General features: G+C 36.7%; 4 protein-coding genes across 14 annotated transcripts in view; all 4 read left to right on the forward strand.

Moving 5' to 3' along the window:
* The first annotated feature begins 1,212 nt into the window (after nt 1–1,212).
* LOC140772064 (disease resistance protein RPM1-like) lies at nt 1,213–4,617 on the forward strand. Its single transcript, XM_073113950.1, has 2 exons — nt 1,213–3,994; nt 4,576–4,617. Exon 1 carries the CDS (start codon nt 1,213–1,215, stop codon nt 3,976–3,978), a length of 2,766 nt encoding a protein of 921 aa, XP_072970051.1. The 3' UTR covers nt 3,979–3,994; nt 4,576–4,617.
* A 1,462-nt stretch (nt 4,618–6,079) lies between these two features.
* On the forward strand, nt 6,080–16,171 carry LOC140772458 (disease resistance protein RPM1-like). Of its 6 annotated transcripts, none has more exons than XM_073114536.1 (5): nt 6,088–6,220; nt 6,674–6,769; nt 7,854–12,563; nt 12,877–15,720; nt 15,903–16,171. In XM_073114536.1, exons 4-5 carry the CDS (start codon nt 13,105–13,107, stop codon nt 15,903–15,905), a joined length of 2,619 nt encoding a protein of 872 aa, XP_072970637.1. In that variant the 5' UTR covers nt 6,088–6,220; nt 6,674–6,769; nt 7,854–12,563; nt 12,877–13,104; the 3' UTR covers nt 15,906–16,171. The 6 variants fall into 6 exon arrangements, with proteins under 6 accessions (XP_072970639.1, XP_072970638.1, XP_072970642.1 ...); XM_073114539.1 differs by having other exon boundaries at nt 7,854–8,642; XM_073114538.1 differs by lacking the exon at nt 6,674–6,769 and having other exon boundaries at nt 6,080–6,220.
* On the forward strand, nt 6,760–8,356 carry LOC140772065 (uncharacterized). The gene is made up of 3 exons (XM_073113951.1): nt 6,760–6,769; nt 7,854–8,071; nt 8,165–8,356. Exons 1-3 carry the CDS (start codon nt 6,760–6,762, stop codon nt 8,354–8,356), a joined length of 420 nt encoding a protein of 139 aa, XP_072970052.1.
* An 850-nt stretch (nt 16,172–17,021) lies between the features above and the next one.
* The window catches only part of LOC140771656 (disease resistance protein RPM1-like), a 37,539-nt gene continuing 31,221 nt past the window's right edge, over nt 17,022–23,339 (forward strand). The window contains exons 1-3 of one of the 6 annotated variants that reach the window (XM_073113238.1): nt 17,022–17,175; nt 19,341–19,466; nt 21,466–22,778. In XM_073113238.1, the coding sequence (XP_072969339.1) occupies nt 21,544–22,767 (1,224 nt within the window). In that variant the 5' untranslated portion in view covers nt 17,022–17,175; nt 19,341–19,466; nt 21,466–21,543 and the 3' untranslated portion in view covers nt 22,768–22,778. Of the gene's footprint in view, nt 17,176–19,097; nt 19,307–19,340; nt 19,467–19,491; nt 21,080–21,465; nt 22,779–23,339 lie in introns of those variants that run through there. The other 5 variants (XR_012106205.1, XM_073113237.1, XM_073113236.1 and 2 more) reach the window with 5 other exon arrangements.

The raw sequence follows: 23,339 nt of genomic DNA on the forward strand, positions 1-23,339 counted from the left end.
ACGACCTGAACAGCGTTTTTTTTCTCTTAAAAAGAAAGTATTTGCTCTGATCAGCCAGGTTTGGTACCCACAGAATTCTCTCGCTTCAGTAATTGATCTTTTCTTCTCCAGATTTTTTTCTCTATTGTAGTTGTAGGCCATACTGGGTTTTGGCATTATCTTTGAGGCATTTGATCCTTTTTCCCCTCGAGCTGAGAGGTATGGTGTTCTTTTTATTGCATCCATGGCTATGAAAAGCTTCACTTTTGAAGTTCATTTGTTATCTGTTTCAATGCAGCTTGAGCAGCCACTGTAGAGAATGTGACCTTCATGTGGTATGTATCTTCTCTACCTTATTTTTCTTACTTCATCATTAGGTTGAATGGTTGAATTTTCTTCATCATTATCATTATGCTTATGCATTTTATTTTCCGTCCTAATAATGTTAGCTTCTCTTTTTAAGTTTTTTTTTTCCTTCTCTTTAACAGTTATTTTATGTATTACATAGTTTCTCTCTTTTAATTTTTTCCGCCGAGATCCAAATCTCTCGACATTGCTCTATGAAGAGGTCCTCCTCTCTCTCTGAGACAGTGCCGCTCATGGATGGTGGCAGAGGCCGATGATCCTGTCGGAGTATGGTAGAGTTGGGTGGTATAGGTTAGAATTAGGTTAGATCGAGTTAGATTTAGTTGAGTATAGATTGAGTAAATATAATTTTAGCATAATAAGAAAATTATAAATGCGTTAAAAGGCAGGGTGCTAAATATTTTTTTTCCTAAATACAATTCATAAGTCAACATAAATATACTCATCAGTCTATGTATTAAAACACTAATACTATGATTGAAGTGTCATTTAACTACTCTACTAAAATTTCCTATCACTGAAGATTTTCTTCTTTGTGATTAACTTTTTTTTATCTGCTATTATTTCAAATTTCGTATCACCTCCAGTGACATGCACAATTCTAGTTATCGTTTAGTACAGATTGACTGCATACATCTTGACTTGGCTTAAGAAGATTTCTTGTATTTTAGATTCAAGGATGCAAGTGTCATAGTCAATCAAATCAATAACCTAACTAGCTACTTCAATAAAACAAAATAGGTCAATTGCTCATCAACTGATACTGCTATGTTAACAATTGTAGAGATTCCATATATTAGACCATACCAGTGCTGAATCAAATTTTAGAATCCCAGCTCCTGAAAGTCTGAAACTCAGAGAGCAAGTATGGCAGAAGCTTTGTTGTGTCTTGTGTTCGAAAAGATTGTTGCTTCCTTGGCTGAATCAGCATTGTCTGCAATAACCTCCAAGCTAGTGGAAGACGCATCGGTTCTTATAGAAGTTCACAATAGAATGGAGATGATTAAGAGCGAGTTTGCGATAATGCAAACCTATATAAATCACGTAGACGATCATCTATATGAATCCATTAATGACCACTGCAAGGCCTGGCTGGAAGGACTAAGAAAGATAGCGTGCGATGTTGAGGACACCATCGACGAGTATACATATCTTACTGGGCAACAACAGACAAGCGGCAAGATGGGATTTTTAAGGAAAACCTTTCCTTATTCCAAGGAAAATGCTGCACTGCGCAATATTGCTGATCATCTTAAGAAAATACAAACCCGTCTTCAGAATCACACAAATATGAAAAAAAGATATGACATTTCAATAACTAAAGGAGGAGGGAGTGGCAACCTCAATTATGCTCATGGGGAGCGGTATGTATCAGAATCTCCATACTTTACTGGTGAGGATGAGATTGTAGGTTTTGGAGAAGAAACTAAAACATTGATTGATTGGTTGACAGATGGGAAACAAGGTCGTGCAATTATTTCCATCTGTGGCATGGGGGGATTGGGTAAAACAACTCTTGCAAGTAGCGTTTACAAAAATGAAACAACTAAAAGGCACTTTGGGTGTAGTGCATGGGTATCTGTCTCCCAAAATTTCCAGGTTGATGATTTGTTAAGAAGAATAGCAAAGAAACTCTTCGAAAGGAATCAGGCAATTCCAAATGACATTGACACCATGGATCATACCAAATTGGTGGAGACACTTCAAAGCCATCTGCAGGGAAGAAGGTACTTCATTGTCTTGGATGACGTGTGGAACAAAGAAGCATGGTCACTTTTAAAACGTACATTCGTAGAAAATAACTGCGGAAGTAGAGTAGTCATTACAACTCGGAGTGAAGACGTGGCCTCGTTAGCAGACAAAGACCGTAAAATGAACCTAAGAAATCTATCAAAGGAGGAAGCATGGGATCTCTTCTGTAAAAAGGCCTTTGTGAGACTAGGTGGAAAGAGATGCCCGGAAACTCTCAAGAATTGGGCCGAGAAGCTTGTGGACAAGTGCCGAGGCTTGCCACTAGGTATTGTAGCTGTTGGCAGCCTCCTCGCCTGCAGAGAAGAGAAGGAAGAGGAGTGGAGATTATTCTACAATCAACTTAATTGGCAACGAGAAAATAATCCAGAGCTGAAATGGGTGGCAACTAGAGTTCTAAATCTCAGCTTCATCGATCTACCGAGCTATCTGAAGAATTGCTTCCTATACTGTGGCCTATTACCTGAAGATTATATGATTCATAGAAAATGGATAATCAGGCTATGGGTAGCTGAAGGATTCATTGAGGAGAGGGGATCAGGGATAACGATGGAGGAAGTGGCTGAAGTCTACCTTAAGGAACTCGTGCGTAGGTGTTTGTTAAAAGTAGTGGAAAGGAATGAGTTTGGAAGGGCTAAAGTGTTTCAAATTCATGATGTTGTTAGAGAAATAACTCTAACAAGATCAAGGAAAGTGATGTTTGGTATTGCATATGACAATCCAGAGGTAATAGAATTGGGAGAAGAAGCTCGGCGTGTATCCATTCATGGAGGTAGTGGGACCTTACAGCCTAGCAGAGGTACAGGAAGACTTCGCTCTTTCTTGTTGTTTGACAAGCAATTATCATCTAGTTGCATACACGATATTTCGTCCAACTTCAGATTATTAAGGGTTCTCTCTCTTAGATATGCCAATATTGATAAGGTGCCCGATGTAGTGGCTCACTTATTTAATTTGCACTATCTGGATTTAGGATATACTAAAGTGAAGGACATCCCTGCATCGTTGGGGAATCTTTTGAACCTACAGACGTTGGATCTCAGGCAAACTTCTGTATTGAAGTTGCCGAAGGAAGTTACCATGCTACGGAAGCTAAGGCACCTGATTATGTTCTGTTTTGAAAACCGGAAGTTTCGAACTTTTGATTGGTTCAGTGGTGTATCAGTTCCCGATGATATATGCAGTTTGACAAATTTACAAACATTAGAGATTATAGAAGCCAGCAGAGTTTTAGTTAAGAATATTGGAAGGTTGAGCCAGATAAGAACCCTCTATATCCTCAAGGTGCAACCAAACTATTGTGAAGCACTGTGGGCCTCCCTCTCGAAGATGCCACGCCTCAGTAGGTTTGGTGTCGTTGCAAGTAAACCAGATGAACCTCTTAATCTGGGAAGTTTAAAACCTCTACCGAATCTTGGGAAACTGCACTTGAGAGGCAGGTTGCAGGAAGGGGTGGTGCCCTCGATATTTAGTAACTTTGGAAATCTTAGGGAGCTAATAATGGGGTGGTCTGGACTACTTGAAGATCCGCTTCCTGCCTTCTCTATCATGTCTAACCTTGTTATACTTAGTCTCTGCATGGCGTACAATGGAAAGGATTTGGCCTTTCTCGCAGGATGGTTCCCTAAGCTTAAGCACCTCTATTTAATTGACATGCTACAACTTGTTCGGATGAACATAGAGGATGGCACAATGAAGAGCCTACAACATCTGCACCTTATTGGATTACAGAATCTTCGGATGGTACCGCAAGGTATTACATACCTTAAGTCAATCCAAAAGATGCACCTAAGGGATATGCCTGATGCGTTTATGATGAGCCTAAGAGGAAGGGATCGGAAGTACGTTGAGCACATCCCCAAGATTGTTCGTCGCCGCCATTAATCTGATTCTCTCACAGGTAGGAAAATTTTCATCCCACTGGCATGTCAGACAAATATTATAAAAATTTACTGATTTTTCAGTCAAGCAGATGAAAGAAATATTTTGGATTCAATTATTCATGGAGATTTGTTATCCTTAGTCGTGAAAGTTATAGATTCTTGTAGAGTTTCAACTGCTCATCACTTTCAATGCAGCAAAACTAACAACCAACTCTGCTTTCCGGTCCATTGGCCTGAACCTGAGGTTGAGATTAACCTCCACGTACGTAGTAATTTTTCCTCTATATTTAACTTGTTCATAATGGTTCAAAAAATATATATTTATCGTGTAAAAACCTCATGGCTTCCTGTGATTACTCTTCTCCTCATTTTTACCAGGTAAAACAAATTATTTCACTTTGTATGTCCTTTTGGATTGAACATTTGCTGGATATGCAGTTTTCCTCTTCTTTTTGGACTCGACATGTAGACCAGTTTTTCTGAATCCATGTAGGATCATATAGTCACAAGCTCTAGCAGTTGCAGAATTTTCCTCTTTCTCGCTTCTGATATATTTAATTATGACGTTCACACTATAATCAAAGCATTGATATTTCAGCAATCATTGCCATGGTTGCTAGGAGCAAAGTAAGTACATCAAGTAAGTGTATCTCTAATATTTGTCCACTTATGGACATCAATATGGTACACTTGTTGGTATTTACTTACATATCATTGCCTTTCTTTTTGTATGACAGAAGCCATGATCACAGTGAGTAATCTGGAGCTCTCATGGAGCATGCACTGAAAAGTATCTCATTTGGGAGTCGATCTCGATCTTGCCACCATATTTGGCTTTTTTTATAACTGCACTATTTATTGTATGGCTTCTTTAATGAACTCATGACAAAATTGTCACAACTAAGTACTTTATGTAATATGTGGACTAATGAATAATATGTTCCATTTGTTTTCTAGATACATTATTTGAGGAATATTTCCATCTCAGTCATCTATCTACGTATGATTTAAGTTACGGTCATTTTCTGCTCATCACCACATTTTTTTGAAATATATTCTTTTCTACATCTTTACACATCTTGGGTGTAGTTGTTTCCTGATGTACTTTTTTGCTCTAAGTATTTTAGTTGTGGTGGTGTGTCAGAACAACAATTAATTAATTTTTTTTTACCACTCTATATAGTCAGGCTTAAATTTATTTCATCTCTCTTATGGTGTTATTTGTGTCATTTGCATCTTTCAGTTATACTAAAATTGAAACCTATTAGTTTTTTTTTTATCATATTTGAGGTCTAATTTAAATATACTTATTAGAGATAAATTATAGATAATTAAATAAGTTTTTTTAATATATTTAAAATAATAAAATTAAAATATAGATAACAAAGATATGATAATATATATATGTATTATCTAAAGTTCAATCACTATTAATTGATCTGTACGTTGATCAAATATTAAAAAGAAATAACAATTTTAATTTGAATATAACTAAAGAAAGTAAATTACCGTCATTGAAATTAGAGGGTGTGAAATAAATTTTAGCTTGAGAATAAGATATAGTTTCCTCTAAAAGAAAACGTAGATATAAATGTTTGATAGCATACAAGAATCTCCGACTGTAATAATTGTAGGTTGTAATTGGTCCCGCGACGAATGTCACGTCCCGTTCCACTCCCAAATTATCGTGGATCTTTATTACTTGTCACGTCAAGCGATACCTGGAAGGCCACTGGTCACGTTTCTTCTCCCAAGCTTTATAGAGGGGAAGTATGCACTCACTAGTTGATGAGGTTGCACTCCATTCTTTCTATTGATCATCTATATGTATTTATATATTACAATTTACAATATATAGAAGCATATAAGGTGACATTCCTATTCCATACAAGAAATATATTTAAAGCAGATCTAATCATGCTTGAAATTACTGTACCAACTGTCATGCCAAGAGGGAATTTATTAGCTGTCATGATTAAGAATGCCAATAACTACGTTAGTGGAAGATTAGATGCAATTGTCTTAATCTTTTGAGGCATCTGATTCTTTTCCGTCAAAAAGATAAGAGGTATAGCGTTGTTCCTATGCCATCCATGGCATAATGAAAAGCAGAAAGGAAATCACACTTGAAGTTGAGTACTACTTTAGAGTGTTACCTGTTCCAGCGCAGCTTCAGCACCCTTGTAGAAGGAACTGAGATGTTATGGTTTCTGATCGACCATTAGAGAGCTGACCTTCATCTGGTACTTCCAATACGTCAGTTTTAGATGTAACGTCTGCCTTGTGTCAATTAATAGTTTTCTAGAATGATGATTTGTTGATTTTTTTTGGTAGTTTATAGTCTAACTGACCTTATCTGGATCTTCTATTTGAATTTCCATGATTTTTTTTATATATACACTACCAAGTAAAGCTGTGTGATATTAGTGTAACCAATTTTTTCTTTTAATCTAATTTATTATGGTTCAAACGTTTCCCTTTCAATTACTAACATTCATAATGGTTAGAATGTTTTCTCATTGATTAGATGAATATTTTTTCATTGATTGAGATGAAAGTTTTCTTATTGATTAAGATAAAAGTTTTTTATGAGATGAACGTTTATTTTCAATATGGTAACTCATAGCCATAAAGCTTGATGGGAGCTAGGCTATATATAGTGGATTTGGTCCCTAAGCTTAATTCACTCAATTCAGAAAAGTCACACCATCAAACTAGAGTGTTTGAGAGCTTAGAAGATCCAAAGCTAATTTGCAAAAATCATAAGTTTTGAAGTACACCAATGGCCAGAGGTATGATGATCTTTTGGAAGTTTAATTTTTCGATCCTTTATAGAATTTAATTCCGTATTTTAGATCGTATTCTTTTATTCTAACATTTGGTATCAGAGCACCTTTTAATCTCTGCCTTGGTGTTTATGAATAATCTTTATGCTCTTCTCTATTTACGGCCAAGATTTTTGTCATAAATTAAAGTTTCCTTCTGAGTTGTTTTTGATGCAAAAAATAAAGTTAGAAATTCTTAAGATATTGATTTTCTAAATATTCTATGTTTAAATAAAAATAAAAAAATAAAAAAAGGAAGAAGTTTTTTAGCATCAAAACATTGTATTTATGCCGAGTTGTGGTGTTGGAATTTATGGGTCTAAACTAGGTTTATATAACCTGGATGAAAATTGAAGATGACCATAATTTGCAAAAATGATATTTTCGATCATTTTGCTTGCATATGTTATCTATTTATGCTTAGAATAATATATGTAATTTTAAGTTGAATTAAATTGTGCAAATTGATCGATTATGCTTATGTAAATTAATGCATGAAATTTTGGAATGAATTTTGAAATTATCATAACATGCATAATATATGCAATAAAAACTATTATGTCTAATATGTGACATATATGATTTTATTTAATTAAATGATAGCCACAGCGTCTTTAATTAAATAAAATTATATTTTATAGTTTTAAAGATCACATAGAATAATTTTAGACATTAATTGTAATTAATTATTTAAATATAATAAATTTTATCCCACATGAAATTTTATTATATTTAAATAATTAATTAGGATAGGATATCAAATTATTCATAACTTACCCATAGGAATTATGAATTAAGTGATAATTTGATAGTTTTATCATAAAGTTTAAGATATATATATCAAACTATGCTCATAATATACCCATAGAATTATGAATTAAGATAGTTTGAGAAACTCTATCATAAAGAAGAATGAATCTTATTGAAATAAAATTTAGCCCATAGGTAAATTTTATGTCATTTGATTCATTTTTTCAAGTATGATTTACATTGGTAAAACATAATTTCATTTATGCCTCAATTTAACATAAGCATGTAATATTGAATGCAGCTTCACGACCTGAGAATTTATCTGCTATCCGTTGTGATATTCCCGAATTGAAAAGGGATAACTATAAAGCATGGAAGGAGAGAGTTCTTCTTCATCTAGGGTGGTTGGACATTGATTATGCAATAAGAAAGGATGAACCACCTGCAATCACTGCTACTAGCTCTTCAGCGGATATTGCGCTTTATGAACGATGGGAGCGATCCAATCGTCTAAGCGTGGTATTCATTAAGACTAAGATATCTGCTAGTATTCGTGGTTCAGTAGATCAACATAAAAATGTCTGAGCCTTGCTTAAGACTATTGATGACCAGTTCATCACTTCAGAAAAGGCTTTAGCAAGCACTCTAATTATGGAGTTCTCTTCTCTAAGGCTCACTAATGTCAAAGGTGTGCGTGAGCACATTATGCAGATGAGGGACATTGCGGCTCAATTTAAGAAACTAGAGGTTGAGATGTCTGAAACCTTCCTAGTGCACTATATCCTGAACACTCTCCCACAATAGTACGGGCCTTTTAAGATCTCGTACAATACACATAAAGAAAAATGGTCAATTAATGAGTTAATGACCATGTGTGTTCAAGAAGAAGGGAGGTTGGTGATGGAGCTTGGTGAAAGTGCAATGCTGACTATAACCCGTAGGAAGGGAAAGACTCAAGCTAATCAGAAGGGGAAGGGTAAAACACCACCCTAAGCTGATATAAAAAAAGAGGCTATGTGTTTCTTCTGTAAAAAGAAAGGATACATGAAAAAGGAATGTGCCAAATTTCAGAAATGGCTTGAGGATAAAGGTAATCCAACCTCATTTGTTTGTTATGAATCTAATATGGTTAATGTTAATATTAACACATGGTGGATTGACTCTGGATCTACAATTCATATTGCAAACTCCTTGCAAGGTATGCAAAACCTAAGGAAGCCAGTGGGAAGTGAGCAAAATATCTTATGTGGGAACAATATGAGCTCACATGTGGAGGCTATAGGAACATGTTTATTAACTTTAAGTAGTGGCTTTGTTTTGCAATTAAATAGAACCTTTTATGTTCCAAGTTTTTCACGAAACTTGATTTCAATTTCCAGACTTGTACCATTGGGATATTCCTTTAATTTTTCAAACACATCATTCAGTTTATTTTACAATTTTGATTGTGTTGGGAATGGTATTTTGTTTGATGGTCTTTATAGTATTAATTTACAAAATAATGTCACTTATGATTTAATACATGTTCACACTGGCACTAAACGGTGTAATATTAATGAGGACTCCTCTATGTTATGGCACCGGAGATTAGGACACATCTCCCTAGAAAGAATTAAAAGATTAGTGAATGATGGAGTACTTAGTACTCTAGACTTCACTGATTTTGAGACATGTGTTGGCTGCCTAAAGGGAAAGCAGACCAATAAGTCCAAAAAGGGTGCCAATAGGAGTTCAGGCTTATTAGAAATTATACACACTGATATATGTAGTCCAGATGTGGACTCATATGGTCAGAGATACTTCATCACTTTTATTGATGATTACTCATGATATATGTATCTCTACTTACTTCATAATAAGAATGAAGCATTAGATGCCTTCAAGATATTTAAGGCTGAAGTAGAGAAACAATGCGGAAAACAAATTAAAATTGTGAGATCAGATAGAGGTGGAAAGTACTACGGTAGATACACTGAAAATGGACAAGCACCTGGTCCGTTCGCTAAGTTTCTTCAAGAGCATGGGATAGTTGCTCAATACACTATGCCTGGTTCACCGGATCAGAATGGTGTGGCAGAAAGAAAAAATCGAACATTATTAGACATGGTGCGGAGTATGCTTAGCAGCTCCAATCTTCCTAAATTCTTGTGGACTGAAGCACTAAAGACGGCAGTGTATATATTAAACCGAGTTCCAACTAAGGCTGTCTGAAAGACACCATTTGAATTATTGAAAGGTTGGAAACCGAGTTTGCGACATATGTGTGTTTGGGGATGTCCGTCTGAAGTTAGGATCTATAATCCACAAGAGAAAAAGCTTGACCCAAGGACCATTAGTGGGTATTTCATTGGATATACCGAAAGGTCTAAAGGTTATAAATTTTATTGTCCATCTCATAGCACTAGGATTGTGGAATCAAGAAATGTAAAATTTCTTAAATATGACTTGATGAGTGGGAGCGATTAAATCAAAATTATAGTTTCTGATACTGATCATTTAGAGTCTCCACCTTCCACTTTAGGTGATAGATTGTTAATTGTTCACAGCACCCCTCAAGTACAAACTGGTGTTGAACAACCAATCATCGAAAGTCTTCAAGTTGTTGACAATAGTCCAGTAGATCAAGTTGTTGAAATTTCTGAACAAGTTGAACCTCATACTTCTCAGGAAGATGATAGTATGATATTAAGAAGATCCACTAGAATTAAGAGGTCAGCAATTCCTAGTGATTATGTAGTGTATCTACAAGAATCTGACTATAATATTGGAGCCGAAAATGATCCTGAGTCGTTTTTACAAGCCATGAGTTGCAAAGAATCCGAGTTATGGTACAATGCCATGAAAGATGAGATGAGTTCAATGAAGAGTAACAGAGTTTGGGATTTTGTTGAGTTGCCTGATGGTGCTAAAGCCATAAGTTGTAAATGGGCTTTTAAGACTAAAAAGAGCTCATTAGGCAACATTGAGAGATACAAGGCAAGACTTGTTGCTAAGGGATTCACTCAAAAAGAAGGAATTAATTACACAGAGACTTTTTCTCCTATATCTAAGAAAGATTCCTTGAGAATTATATTGACATTAGTAGCCTATTTTGATCTTGAGTTACAACAAATGGATGTAAAAACAACATTTCTTATTGGAGATCTAGAAGAGGAGGTTTATATGAAACAACCTGAAGGATTCCTCTCTAGTGAAGGTGAGCATTTGGTTTGTAAGCTTAATAAATCCATATATGGTTTAAAACAAGCATCCCGTCAATGATATTTTAAATTTCATGGGGTAATTTCTTCATTTGGATTTGTTGGAAATCCCATGGATCAATGCATATACCAGAAGGTCAGTGGGAGTAAGATATGCTTTCTTGTTCTATACGTGGATGATATTTTACTTGCAACCAATGATAATGGTTTGCTTCATGAAGTGAAACAATTTCTCTCTAAAAATTTTGATATGAAAGATATGGGTGAGGCGTCTTATGTTATTGGCATTAAGATTCATAGAGACAGACTTCGAGGTATTTTAGGTCTGTCTAAGGAAACTTATATTAATAAAGTTTTGGAGAGATTTCGGATGAAAGATTGTTCACCGAGTGTAACTCCTATTGTAAAGGGTGATAAGTTTAATTTAAACCAATACCCGAAGAATGATCTTGAGAGAGAACAAATGAAGAACATTCCATATTCTTCTGCTGTAGGAAGCCTGATGTATGCTCAGGTCTGTACAAGGCCTGACATTGCATTTGCTATAGGACTGTTAGGACGATATCAGAGTAATCCAGGTATGGACCACTGGAGAGCAGCAAAGAAAGTAATGAGATATCTTCAAGGAACTAAAGGTTACATGCTTATGTATAGACGGACAAATAATTTGGAAGTGATTGGATACTTAGATTCTGATTTCGCTGGTTGTGTTGATTCACGTAAATCAACATCTGGATATATTTTCATGATAGCCGGTGGAGCTGTATCATAGAGGAGTGTCAATCAGACCTTGACTGCCACTTCTACTGTGGAAGCAGAGTTCGTTTATTGTTTTGAGGCTACTTCACATGGTGTATGGCTTAAGAGTTTTATATATGGGCTTAGAGTTATGGATTCTATTTCTAAGCCATTAAGAATTTTCTGCGATAATTCAGCTGCTGTTTTTATGGCTAAGAATAATAAAAATGGAAATCGAAGTAAACACATCGACATTAGGTATCTAACCATAAGGGAGCGTATTAAGGAAAAGAAAGTGGTCATTGAGCACATAAGTACTGAATTAATGATCGCTGATTCTTTGACTAAGGGCATGCCACCATTGAAATTCAAGAATCATGTAGAGAAAATGGGACTTGGTTCCACTATGTAATTATATATAGAATTTATGAATGAAACTCTTATTAATTATGATGTTTTCTCATATTAATGTGCACATTAAGTATTTGAGAAAATTCATAGGATCAAGAATAAACATAAAGTTTATTCATTAAGTGTTACCACATAAAGTATAATACTTGAGAACTAAACATATTGTAATATATGGAAGATAATACTTGTTATCAGATGACTTATCGCCATGATTCGTATGTTTATTTCTTAGAAAGGATAATCAATGAGATTAAGTTAAGGCATCAATCAGGTCAAACGTATGGACCAAGTGGGAGAATGTAACCAATTTTTTTTTTTAACCCAATTTATTATGGTCCAAACGTTTCCCTTTCAATTACTAACATTCATAATGGTTAGAATGTTTTCTCATTGATTAGATGAAGGTTTTTTAATTGATTGAGATAGAAGTTTTCTTATTGATTAAGATAAAAGTTTCTCATGGGATGAACGTTTATTTTCAATATGGTAACTTATAGTCATAAAGCTTGATGGGAGCTAGGCTATATATAGTGGATTTGGTTCCTAAGCTTATTCACTCAATTCAGAAAAGTCACACCATCAAACTAGAGTGTTTGGGAGTTTAGAAGATCCAAAGCTAATTTGCAAAAATCATAAGTTTTGAAGTACACCAATGGCCGGAGGTATGATGATCTTTTGGGAGTTTAATTTTTCGATCCTTTATAGAATTTAATTCCGTATTTTGGATCATATTTTTTTATTCTAACAATTAGTTGCAATCTTATGGGAAGACTTTCTTCTTTGTGATTTATTATTTCAAATTTCCTATCACCTCACACCTCCACCTCCCATCACATGCACAATTCTAGTTGTTGTTTAGTACAAATTGACTGCATGAATCTTGACTTGGCTTAAGAAGATTTCTTGTATCCTAGATTCTAAGGATTCGAGTGTCATACTCCACTCGACTAACTCTTGCTTTTCATATAATTGCAGTATAACAGTGCTGCAGCAATTTTTTTTAGCATTCGAGCTCCTAAAAAAAAAAATCTGAAAATAGGAGAGCAAGTATGGCGGAAGCTTTGGTGTTTCTTGTGCTAAACAAGATTGGTGCTTCCTTGGCTGAATCAGCAACGTCTAGAATAACCTCCAAGCTAGTAGAAGACATCCGTTCTGAGAGAAGTTGACAGCAGTATAAAGAATATTGAGAGTGAATTTGTGGTTATGAAAGCCTATTTAAGTCAAGCAGATGCACATAAAGGTAATAAGAAAACCTTTGAGGCCTGGTTGGAACTTCTAAGAAAGGTAGCATACGAGGTTGAGGACACCATCGATGAGTATGCATATCTCACTGGGCAACAACAGGCAAACAGGAAGACGAGATTGTTTAGGAAAACCTTTCCTTATTCCAAGAATAATGTTACATTGCGCAATATCGCAGATCAGCTTAAAAAACTCGAAGCCCGTCTTCAGAACCTCACAAATATGAAAAAAAGATATGACATTTCAATAACTGAAAGAGGAGGAGGTAGCAACCTAACTAATTATGCTCATGGGGAGCAGCATGTATCAGAATCTTCATACCTTACTAGTGAGGATGAAATTGTAGGTTTTGGAAAAGAAACCCAAGATCTGATTAAGTTGTTGACAGATGGGAAGCAAGGTCGTGCAATTATTTCCATCTATGGCATGGGGGGATTGGGTAAAACAACTCTTGCAAGTAGCATTTACAAAAATGAAACAACTAAAAGGCACTTTGGCTGCCGTGCATGGGTATCTGTCTCCCAAAATTTCCATGTTGATGATTTATTGAGAAGAATAGCAAAGAAATTCTTCGAAAAAAATCAGGCAATTTCAAAAGACATTGACACCAAGGATCATACCAAATTGGTGGAGACAATTAAAAGCCATCTGCAGGGAAGAAAGTACTTGATTGTCTTGGATGACGTGTGGAACAAAGAAGCATGGTCACTTTTAGAACGTACATTCGTAGAAAACAATTGCGGAAGTAGAGTAGTCATTACAACTCGGAGTGAAGATGTGGCCTCATTAGCAGAGGACAACCGTATAGTGAAGCTAAGAACTCTATCAGAGCAGGAAGCATCGGATCTCTTCTGTAAAAAAGCCTTCGTGAGACTAGATGGAGAAAGATGCCCTGAAAGTCTCAAGAATTGGGCCGACAAGATTGTGAAGAAGTGCCAAGGCTTGCCACTAGCTATTGTAGCTATTGGCAGTCTCCTCTCCTACAGAAAAAAGGAGGAACAAGAGTGGAGATCATTCTGCGAGCATCTTAATTGGCAACTAGAAAATAACCCAGAGCTGAATTGGGTGGCAAATAGGGTTCTAAATCTCAGCTTCATTGATCTACCAAGCTATCTGAAGAATTGCTTCCTATACTGTGGCCTATTCCCTGAACATTATATGATTACGAGAAAACGGTTAACCAGGCTATGGATAGCTGAAGGATTCATTGACGAGAGGGGACCGGGGAGAACGATGGAGGAAGTGGCTGAAGACTACCTTAAGGAACTCGAGCATAGGTGTTTGTTACAAGTAGTGGAAAGGAATGACATTGGAAGGGTTAAAATACTTCAAATTCATGATGTTGTTAGAGAAATAACTCTAACAAGATCAAGGAAAGTGATGTTTGGTATTGCATATGACAATCCAGAGGTAATAGAATTGGGAAAAGAAGCTCGGCGTGTATCCATTCATAAAGGCAGTGAAACCTTGCAACCTAGCGTAAGTTCACGACGGCTTCGCTCCTTTTTGTTGTTTGACGAGCAATTATCGTCTTCTTGCATACACACTGTTTCATCCAACTTCAGATTATTAAGGGTTCTCTCTCTTAGATCTGCCAATATTGATAGGGTGCCCAATGTGGTGGCTGACTTATTTAATTTGCACTATCTGGATTTAGGACATACCAAAGTGAAGAATATCCCCACATCGTTGGGGAATCTTCTGAACCTACAAACGTTGGATCTCAGGGAAACTTGTGTAGAGATGTTGCCGAATGAAATTACCATGTTACAGAAGCTAAGGCACCTGTTTGTGTCCCATCATTATTACTGGGAGTGTACAACTTTTAATTGCTTCGGTGGTGCATCAGTTTCCGATGATATATGCAATTTAAGAAGTTTACAAACTTTATATGGTATAGAACCCAGCAGAGTTTTAGTTCAGAAGATTGGAAGCTTGACACAGCTAAGAACCCTCTATATCATGAAGGTGCGACGAAGCTATTGTGAAGCACTGTGGGCCTCCCTCTCAAAGATGCCACGCCTCTGTAACGTGGGCCTTTTCGCAAGTATCCCAGATGAATTTGTTAATATAGAAAAGTTAAAACCTCTACCACATCTGCAAAAACTAAAGTTGGGAGGGAGGTTGGAGGAAGGGGTGTTGCCCTCCATATTTAGCAGCTTTGGAAATCTTAGAGAGTTAGTAATGGGGTGGTCTGGACTACGAGAAGATCCGATTGCCGCCTTGTCTATCATGTCTAACCTTATTACACTTAATCTTTGGGCGGTGTATGATGGACAGGTTTTGGCCTTTCTCGCAGGATGGTTTCCTAAGCTTAAGTACCTGAGTTTAGCTGGTATGCAACAACTTGCTTGGATTAACATAGAGGATGGTGCAATGCAGAGCATACAGACTCTAGAGATTACTGGATTAAAGAATCTGAGGATGGTACCCGAAGGTATTAAATACCTTAAATCAATCCAAGATATGTACTTAAGGGATATGCCATCAGTGTTCACAGAGAGGCTAGCAGGAAGTGATCGGGAGATCGTTGACCACATTCCCAACATTGTAAACGATGATCTAATTCTCACACAGGTACGTTTCATATTTTCCCAATGATATACATGAAAGATAATTTTCATTGCACATGCGCATCAGACAAAGATCATAGCAATTTACTGATTTTTCCATCATTTATATATATATATATATATATATAATTACGAGCTCTATTGGTTCCATAATTTTCTGTCTTTCTTCTTTTGATATTCTTTCAGTGAGCATTGGCTTGGTCTCAATGAGCAATCTGGAGCTCTTGTGGAGCTAGCATGCGCTGGAAAACACCTAATGATAGCATTATATGTGTGTGGATTCGCCTGTCTACTGTATTTGGCTTATTTACTGTGTTATCTGTTGTGTGATTTTTATCAGTCTACTTAATGCCACCAATAAGAGCAGAGAACTCAATTACAGTTGTTACAAATAAGTACTCTATGTAATCTGTGAAAAAATGAATAATCTGTTCCATTTTCTTCTCTTTTTTACATTAATTTGAGTAATGTTTCAATCTCTTTATCTTCGCCACCGCATTGCTTCTTATCATGCTTTTTTCGATATATTATGATGAGTATAAAACTAGCAAGCATATAAAAGTTCATCTAGACTTTTGCCAAAGTTGACCTTCCAGTGCTACCTTAAAATTAGCAAGCATATAAATGAACTACTCTATCGGATGAATGATTCTGCAAGTATTTTTGTTAGGAAAGAATTTAACTACTTGCAATATTAGCTCGAATACTTGCTCTACATGTTCCACAAGACATCAAATGGGAGACATACTATCAAATAATTCATTACTTAATATTCTTCCCAAGCTGTCTTTTTAAATAATGAGAGGACTCTCATAGCAAATGGGTAGTCATATTATATTCCTATTGCGTCCAAGAGTTTGTCAATCTAGGCTGGCGGTTGTTGCGGGGTCTTCCAAATATTGCAAGTTGTTAATAAATTATTTCCTACTAAAAGTTTTTTATATGTTTGTGAGAGTTAAATTTGTTAAATTTGGACGAGGGACCATGCAACCACACTGCAAAATTAATTCCTTATTATATGACAAGCATAGACGCATAGTCCAATTAAACAGTATTCTTCATCTCTCTCTCCCTTTTTTTTTCTGAATAGTTGGTAATTAACAATAACAGCCCTAACAAATTAAAAGTCCAAGACATGATTTCCTATACACAAGCTTGTTCTAATAAAATATGCAGAATAATAAAGAACAAATTGCTAGCTATATTTCTTACGGAAAAACGCACAGTCTACATTGTTTCACAAAAAGTATATTCTAACTCTTTTGTTTAATATTTATAATAAAGAAGTCCTCTTACCCACCCTCCTCTTCTTCTTCCCCTCACCGCAGCCATCCCAGCCCCTATTTTCATCTCCATCTCGCCATCTCTCTCTCCCTCTCCTCTCTCTCGGGTTGCCGACGCCGGAGCCGAAGCCCCGGAGCCGACAAGCCTACCGACCAACCCCCCTCCCTCCCCCTCGGTAAGCCCCCCTACCTCGTCGTTAATTTTGGTAATTTACTTTTCCCCCCTCACCATCGTCCTCGACGGCTAACGACCGCATGTCTAGCCGTCGGTCTGAGAGCTCTGGTGGGAGGGGCTCTCTAGTTAGGCTTTAGGCCCTTGGTGAAGGGAGGAAGGACCTCCATGGCCGTCGGCCATGGAGCGCTCCCCGCCACCGTCGAGCCCTTCTCCTCTCTTTCTTTTTCTTTCCCTTTACTTACCTTTCTCCGCCTCCTGCGTCGCCGGCCGTGGGCCTTCTCTCCCCTCCCTCTATTTCCTTCCCTTGGAAGGGAAGAGCGTGGGAGGGTGGGGGTTGTTTAACCCCCACCCACACCTTGCTAGGCTGCAGTCTGAACCGTAGCCCATAAGGCTAAACGGACTGCGGTCCAAACCGCAGCCCATGAACCCACAAGGCCTGTGGGCTGCGGTCTGAACCACAGCCCGTGGGCTGCAGTTTGGACTGCAACCCACGAGCTATTTCCCCCCTGCCTGTTGAGTTGGGCTTGGGCCCAACCCAATAGGCCTAGCCTATTTGGGGCTGGACACTATATCCTATTTCTCTATTCCACTTGATTAATTAGTCTAACCACCTCTGTAATGGCAATTTATTATCATATGAATTTTAGGATAACATATAACTCACTTGACTCATGCATATGCAGTATAGCTTTAGTTGCATGAATTAATAGGATTGACATTGCGTGAGGAGAATTTAGAGTACTGTGAAGAACCTAGTCAAGTAGAGTTGATACAAGTCTAGAATAATGTAGTTACAATTATTATACCTTCCATGATATTGTAAGAATGTTAGTTTTAGTACATGCATTTAGGTACTATGATGTATCATATGCAGTTATTGTTAGACTACTCATTATGATATTATGAGAATGCTAGCATATGCATTAGTGTAACGATGCTCTACATGTATCTTGTATGATAAACTTTTGCATAAATATCTGTTGTGAATATAAAATGTAACGATCATGATGACTATGACATGCCTTATACACTCACAGACACTACACTACTTTCACCTATCATTAGTAGTTGGGTTCTGATTAAGTAGTGCCCCTACTCACTCAGATTAGGGTTAATGGTAGAGTGTATCTTATATGACTATACTATTAGTGGCCTACACCTGAGCTTGGGAGCCTGTGTGGTATTCAGGTAATTATAATGCATAGTCAAGACTAGATTATAATGATAGAATAGCATGATTGTGAGGTGGGGATATATCTCTAGCGGTACCCGATGACGCAAGGTTAGGGCGTTTGTTGATGAGCCGAGGGCTCCCGATTCTCCCGCCGAGGGTGGTGATGATTTAGAGAGAGTGAGATATGGGCTTACGATCGGGGTCCTTAGTCTGATGGCCATAAACAACCGGTCACACATAGTGTCGCCATGCATGTGTAGGCGGCATTACCGCTAGATATGTATATATCCCCCTCGATGTATGAGATGATGGATGGTTTTCTTGAGAGTATTTACTCGGTATCGTGAATAGCTCGGTGAGTTATGATAAACATGATTAATGCATTGGTGAGCATGAAATGACTAAACTACACTTTTATTGCTGTGCATAATATGTAAACACTATTATTGTTGTGCATAATATGTAAACACTATGATCTTTTGTATGAATAAAAGATTATAGTAAGCTTTATATCTGTGTGGACTTATCTTGATACGATTAGGAATTGACATGTTCTAGGATAGTGAAGTGTAGCCCTTATTGATTGCATTGATTTAGTAACTCATGATAAGTCATCTAGACAAGCGTATTATTATTGCTAGCAATTATAAACATGTATTAGATATGCACTTGTGATTTCATTGCTATAAATTGTGTGGATTTTACTTGTTGTACTGTGAGCTCACTACCTTTTGGTGACATCATTTCAGAGCTAGGGGACGCAGGTGCGAGTAGTAAGGAGTAGCTGCCTTTTTATTTCAGTATGTCTATTAGTTATATTAAGCCTATGCGAGGGCGTTATGATTGACGTTGTATTTTGAATTTTAGAGTTGTATTTTGGATGTGTATCTTGAAGGCTTATTGTGGCTTGTGGAACTTGCATCTGGACTTTTATAGTTGAGTTTATTTATGGTATGAACTTATATTGCTATGTGCCTTATGAAATCTAACAGGCCATATGATGCACCGTGTGGGGGGATTTACCCACGCAGTTTACACGTGTATTTGGAGCTTTAGGTATTTCAACCATGTAGAAGGAATACATGGAACTCTGAGATACTATGGCTTATCTTCATCTGGTATGATTTATTATTATTTCCTCATTAGAGTGAGTGATTGTCTCACAGGCTATCTAAACAAAGTATTAATTCTCTGACCTTTCCCTAAATGCCTTATCTAAACAAAGTATTAAGTCTCTGACCTTTCCCTAAATGCCCTAGAAAGGATATTGTTTCTGATAGAATTTTGACGAGCAAAAAACCATCATTTACAATAATTTATCTTTGGTTCAACTTAATTTCATGGTTTCTACTGAAATTTCCTAATTTGCAATAGTTTATCTTTTCGAGTATTGTTAAACCATAGCTCGTTTGCCATAATTTTTTTTTGGATATACTCGCTTATTGAATTTAGGGAATGTATCTTATCTATTTTGTAAATTATACTCAGTCTTCAAGAATTTTATAATCTGAGTTTTTATTTTTTCTTATAAGTTTTATTTAATATCTTGGGTTAACTTAACGTAAAACACTGAATAATTTATAAACATCTTAATTACTCATGTCTCTTTCATCCTCTCATTCTCTCACATCTATTCCATCATCCTCACCACATCTTCATGCCAAGCCCCCGCGCAGAGCGATGGTAGGTAGAAAAGGAGAAGAAGAGAAAAGAAAAAGAAGAAAGAAAAACATGAGGTGATTGAGAGAAGATGAAGAAAGATGATGGATGGATAGTAATTTAATTAATATTAATTTATTAAAATAATGCTAAGGTTTTTAAAAAATTATAGAAAAAAAGAGTCAATTACAAAATCCTTAAAAATAAGGTACGAAATAATAAAATAAATAATATGGTGTAATTTATAAAATGTCATTATATTATATCTATAGAAACACAAAGCAAGCCAACCTTGGCTTGGCACAACAAGCAGCACAGCATTTGTCTTTTAAAGCAGCTCTCGAGCCGAGCCGAGTCGAGTCGAGCCCAGCTCGCTCTCATTTACACACCCTCCCCCCCAGGCCCCAAATATTACTAGCACAGTAGATGACTTTAATGTAGGGCTATCAAATAATAAAGATATGATAAAAAAAGTATTTATTATCTGAAAATTCGATTAGTATTATTTTAAAATATTAAACAATTTATTCAATTATCTATAGCTTTGTTTCTAAAGTATTTTCAAATTCGACCTATAAATTGATTAAATACAATTAAAAAATAATAGTTTTAATTTAAATATAATTATAGGAGATTAAATTACCGCAATCAAAATTAGATGGTGTGAGATGAATTTTAGCGTGAGAATAAAATACAATTTCCCCTTAAAAATAAAGTATATATAAATTTTTGATAGCACAATAAATGTAGGTCGTAATGGTCCCACGACAACTGCCATGTACCACTCCCAAATTGGGCAAATTAATGTGGATGTTTATCAGTCATTCTTCTCCCAAGCTTTGGTTGTCGTTGTCTTTTGATGCATTTCATTCTTTTCCGTGAAAAAAGATAAGAAGTTTGGCGTTGTTCCTATGCCATCCATGGCATGATGAAAAGAAAGAAGAAAATCTCGCTTGAAGTTGAGTACTACTTTAGAGTCTTATCAGTTCCAGCGCAGCTTCAGCACCCATTGTAGAAGGAACTGAGATGTAATGGTTTCTGATCAACTATTAGAAAGCTGACATCCATCTGGGTACTTCCAATACATATGTTTTAGATGCAATGTCTACCTTGTGTCAATTAATAGTTTCTTGGTAGTTCATAGTGTAACTGGACTTATCTGGATCTTCTATTTGAATCTATATGAATTTTTCTATAAACTACCAAGTAAAGCTTTGTGATTTAAGTTGCAATCTTCTCTGTTTACGTTCTTCTTTGATTATTTACTCCTTCATCTGCTATTATTTCACAATTCCTATCATCTCACACCTCCCATCACATGCACAATTCTAGTTATTGTTTAGTATAAATTGACTGCATAAATCTTGACCTAGCTTAAGAAGATTTCTTGTGTCCTAGATTCGAGGATGCAAGTGTCATACTCCACTCAACTGATTCTTCTTATTCAAATAATTGCAGTGCAACAGTGCTGAAGCAATTTTTTTTTAATATTCTGAGCTCCTAAAGAAAAAAGAATCTGAAATTAGGAGAGCAAGTATGGCAGAAGCTTTGGTGTTTCTTGTGCTAAAAAAGATTGGTGCTTCCCTGGCTGATACAGCAACGTCTAGAATAACCTCCAAGCTAGTAGAAGACATATCAGTTCTTACAGAAGTTGACAACAGAATGAAGAATATTGGGAGTGAGTTTGTGGTGATGCAAGCCTACATAAGTGATGCAGATGTATGTAAAGCCAATAATAAAACCTTTGAGGCCTGGTTGGAACAATTAAGAAAGGTAGCATACGAGGTTGAGGATGCCATCGATGAGTATGTATATCTCACTGGGAAACAACAGACAAGCAGGAAGATGAGCTTTTTAAGTAAAACCTTTCCTTATTCCAGGAATAATGTTGCATTGCGCAATATTGCAGATCAGCTTAAACAACTCGAAGCCCGTCTTCAGAACCTCACAAGTATGAAAAATAGATATGACATTTCAATAACTGAAAGAGGAGGAAGTAGTAGCCTCAATTATGCTCACGGGGAGCAGCATGTATCAGAATCCCCTTACTTTACTAGTGAAGATGAAATTGTAGGTTTTCGAAAGGAAACCCAAAATCTGATTGAGTGGTTGACAGATGGGAAGCAAGGTCGTGCAATTATATCCATTTGTGGCATGGGGGGATTGGGTAAAACAACTCTTGCAAGAAGCATTTACAAAAATGAAACAACTGAAAGACACTTTGAGTGTAATGCATGGGTATCGGTCTCCCAAAGCTTTCAGGTTGATGATTTATTGAGAAGAATAGCAAAGAAACTCTTTGAAAAGAATCAGACAATTCCAAATGACATTGACACCATGGATCATCCCAAATTGGTGGAGACACTTCAAAGCCTTCTGCAGGGAAGAAGGTATTTGATTGTCTTGGATGACGTGTGGAACAAAGAAGCATGGTCACTTTTAAAACGTACATTCGTAGAAAACAATTGCGGAAGTAGAGTAGTCATTACAACTCGGAGTGAAGACGTGGCCTCATTAGCAGACGAAGACCGTAAAATGAAGCTAACAACTCTATCAAAAGAGGAAGCATGGGATCTCTTCTGTAAAAAGGCCTTTGAGAGACTAGATGGAAAGAGACGTCCTGCGAGTCTCAAGAATTGGGCCGACAAGATAGTGGAGAAGTGCCAAGGCTTGCCATTAGCTATTGTAGCTATTGGCAGTCTCCTCTCCTACAGAGAAAAGGAGGAACAAGAGTGGAGATCATATACTGTGGCCATCTGAAGAACTGCTTCCTATACTGTGGCCTATTCCCTGAAGATTATATGATTGAGGGAAATTGGATAGTAAGGCTATGGATAGCTGAAGGATTCATTGAGGGGAGGGGACCAGGGATAACGATGGAGGAAGTGGCCGAAGTCTATCTTAACGAACTCGTACATAGGTGCTTGTTACAAGTGGTGGAAAGGGATGACACTGGAAGGGTTAAAGCGCTTCAAATTCATGATATTGTCAGAGAAGTAACTCTAACAAGATCGAGGAAGGAGATGTTTGGTATTGCACATGACAATCCAGAGGTAATAAAATTGGGAGATGAAGCTCGGCGTGTATCCATTCATAGAGGTAGTGAAACCTTACAACCTAGCATAGGTTCACGACAGCTTCGCTCCTTTCTGTTGTTTGACAAACAATTATCATCTTCTTGCATACACAATGTTTCATCCAACTTCAGATTATTAAGGGTTCTCTCTCTTAGATATGCCAATATTGATAGGGTGCCCGATGTAGTGGCTGACTTATTTAATTTGCACTATCTGGATTTATCATATACTAAAGTGAAGAATATCCCCAGATCG

This window comes from Typha angustifolia, chromosome 12 (assembly GCF_048772165.1).
Source record: "Typha angustifolia cultivar Huaian chromosome 12, ASM4877216v1, whole genome shotgun sequence".
NCBI classification, from domain to species: Eukaryota; Viridiplantae; Streptophyta; class Magnoliopsida; order Poales; family Typhaceae; genus Typha; species Typha angustifolia.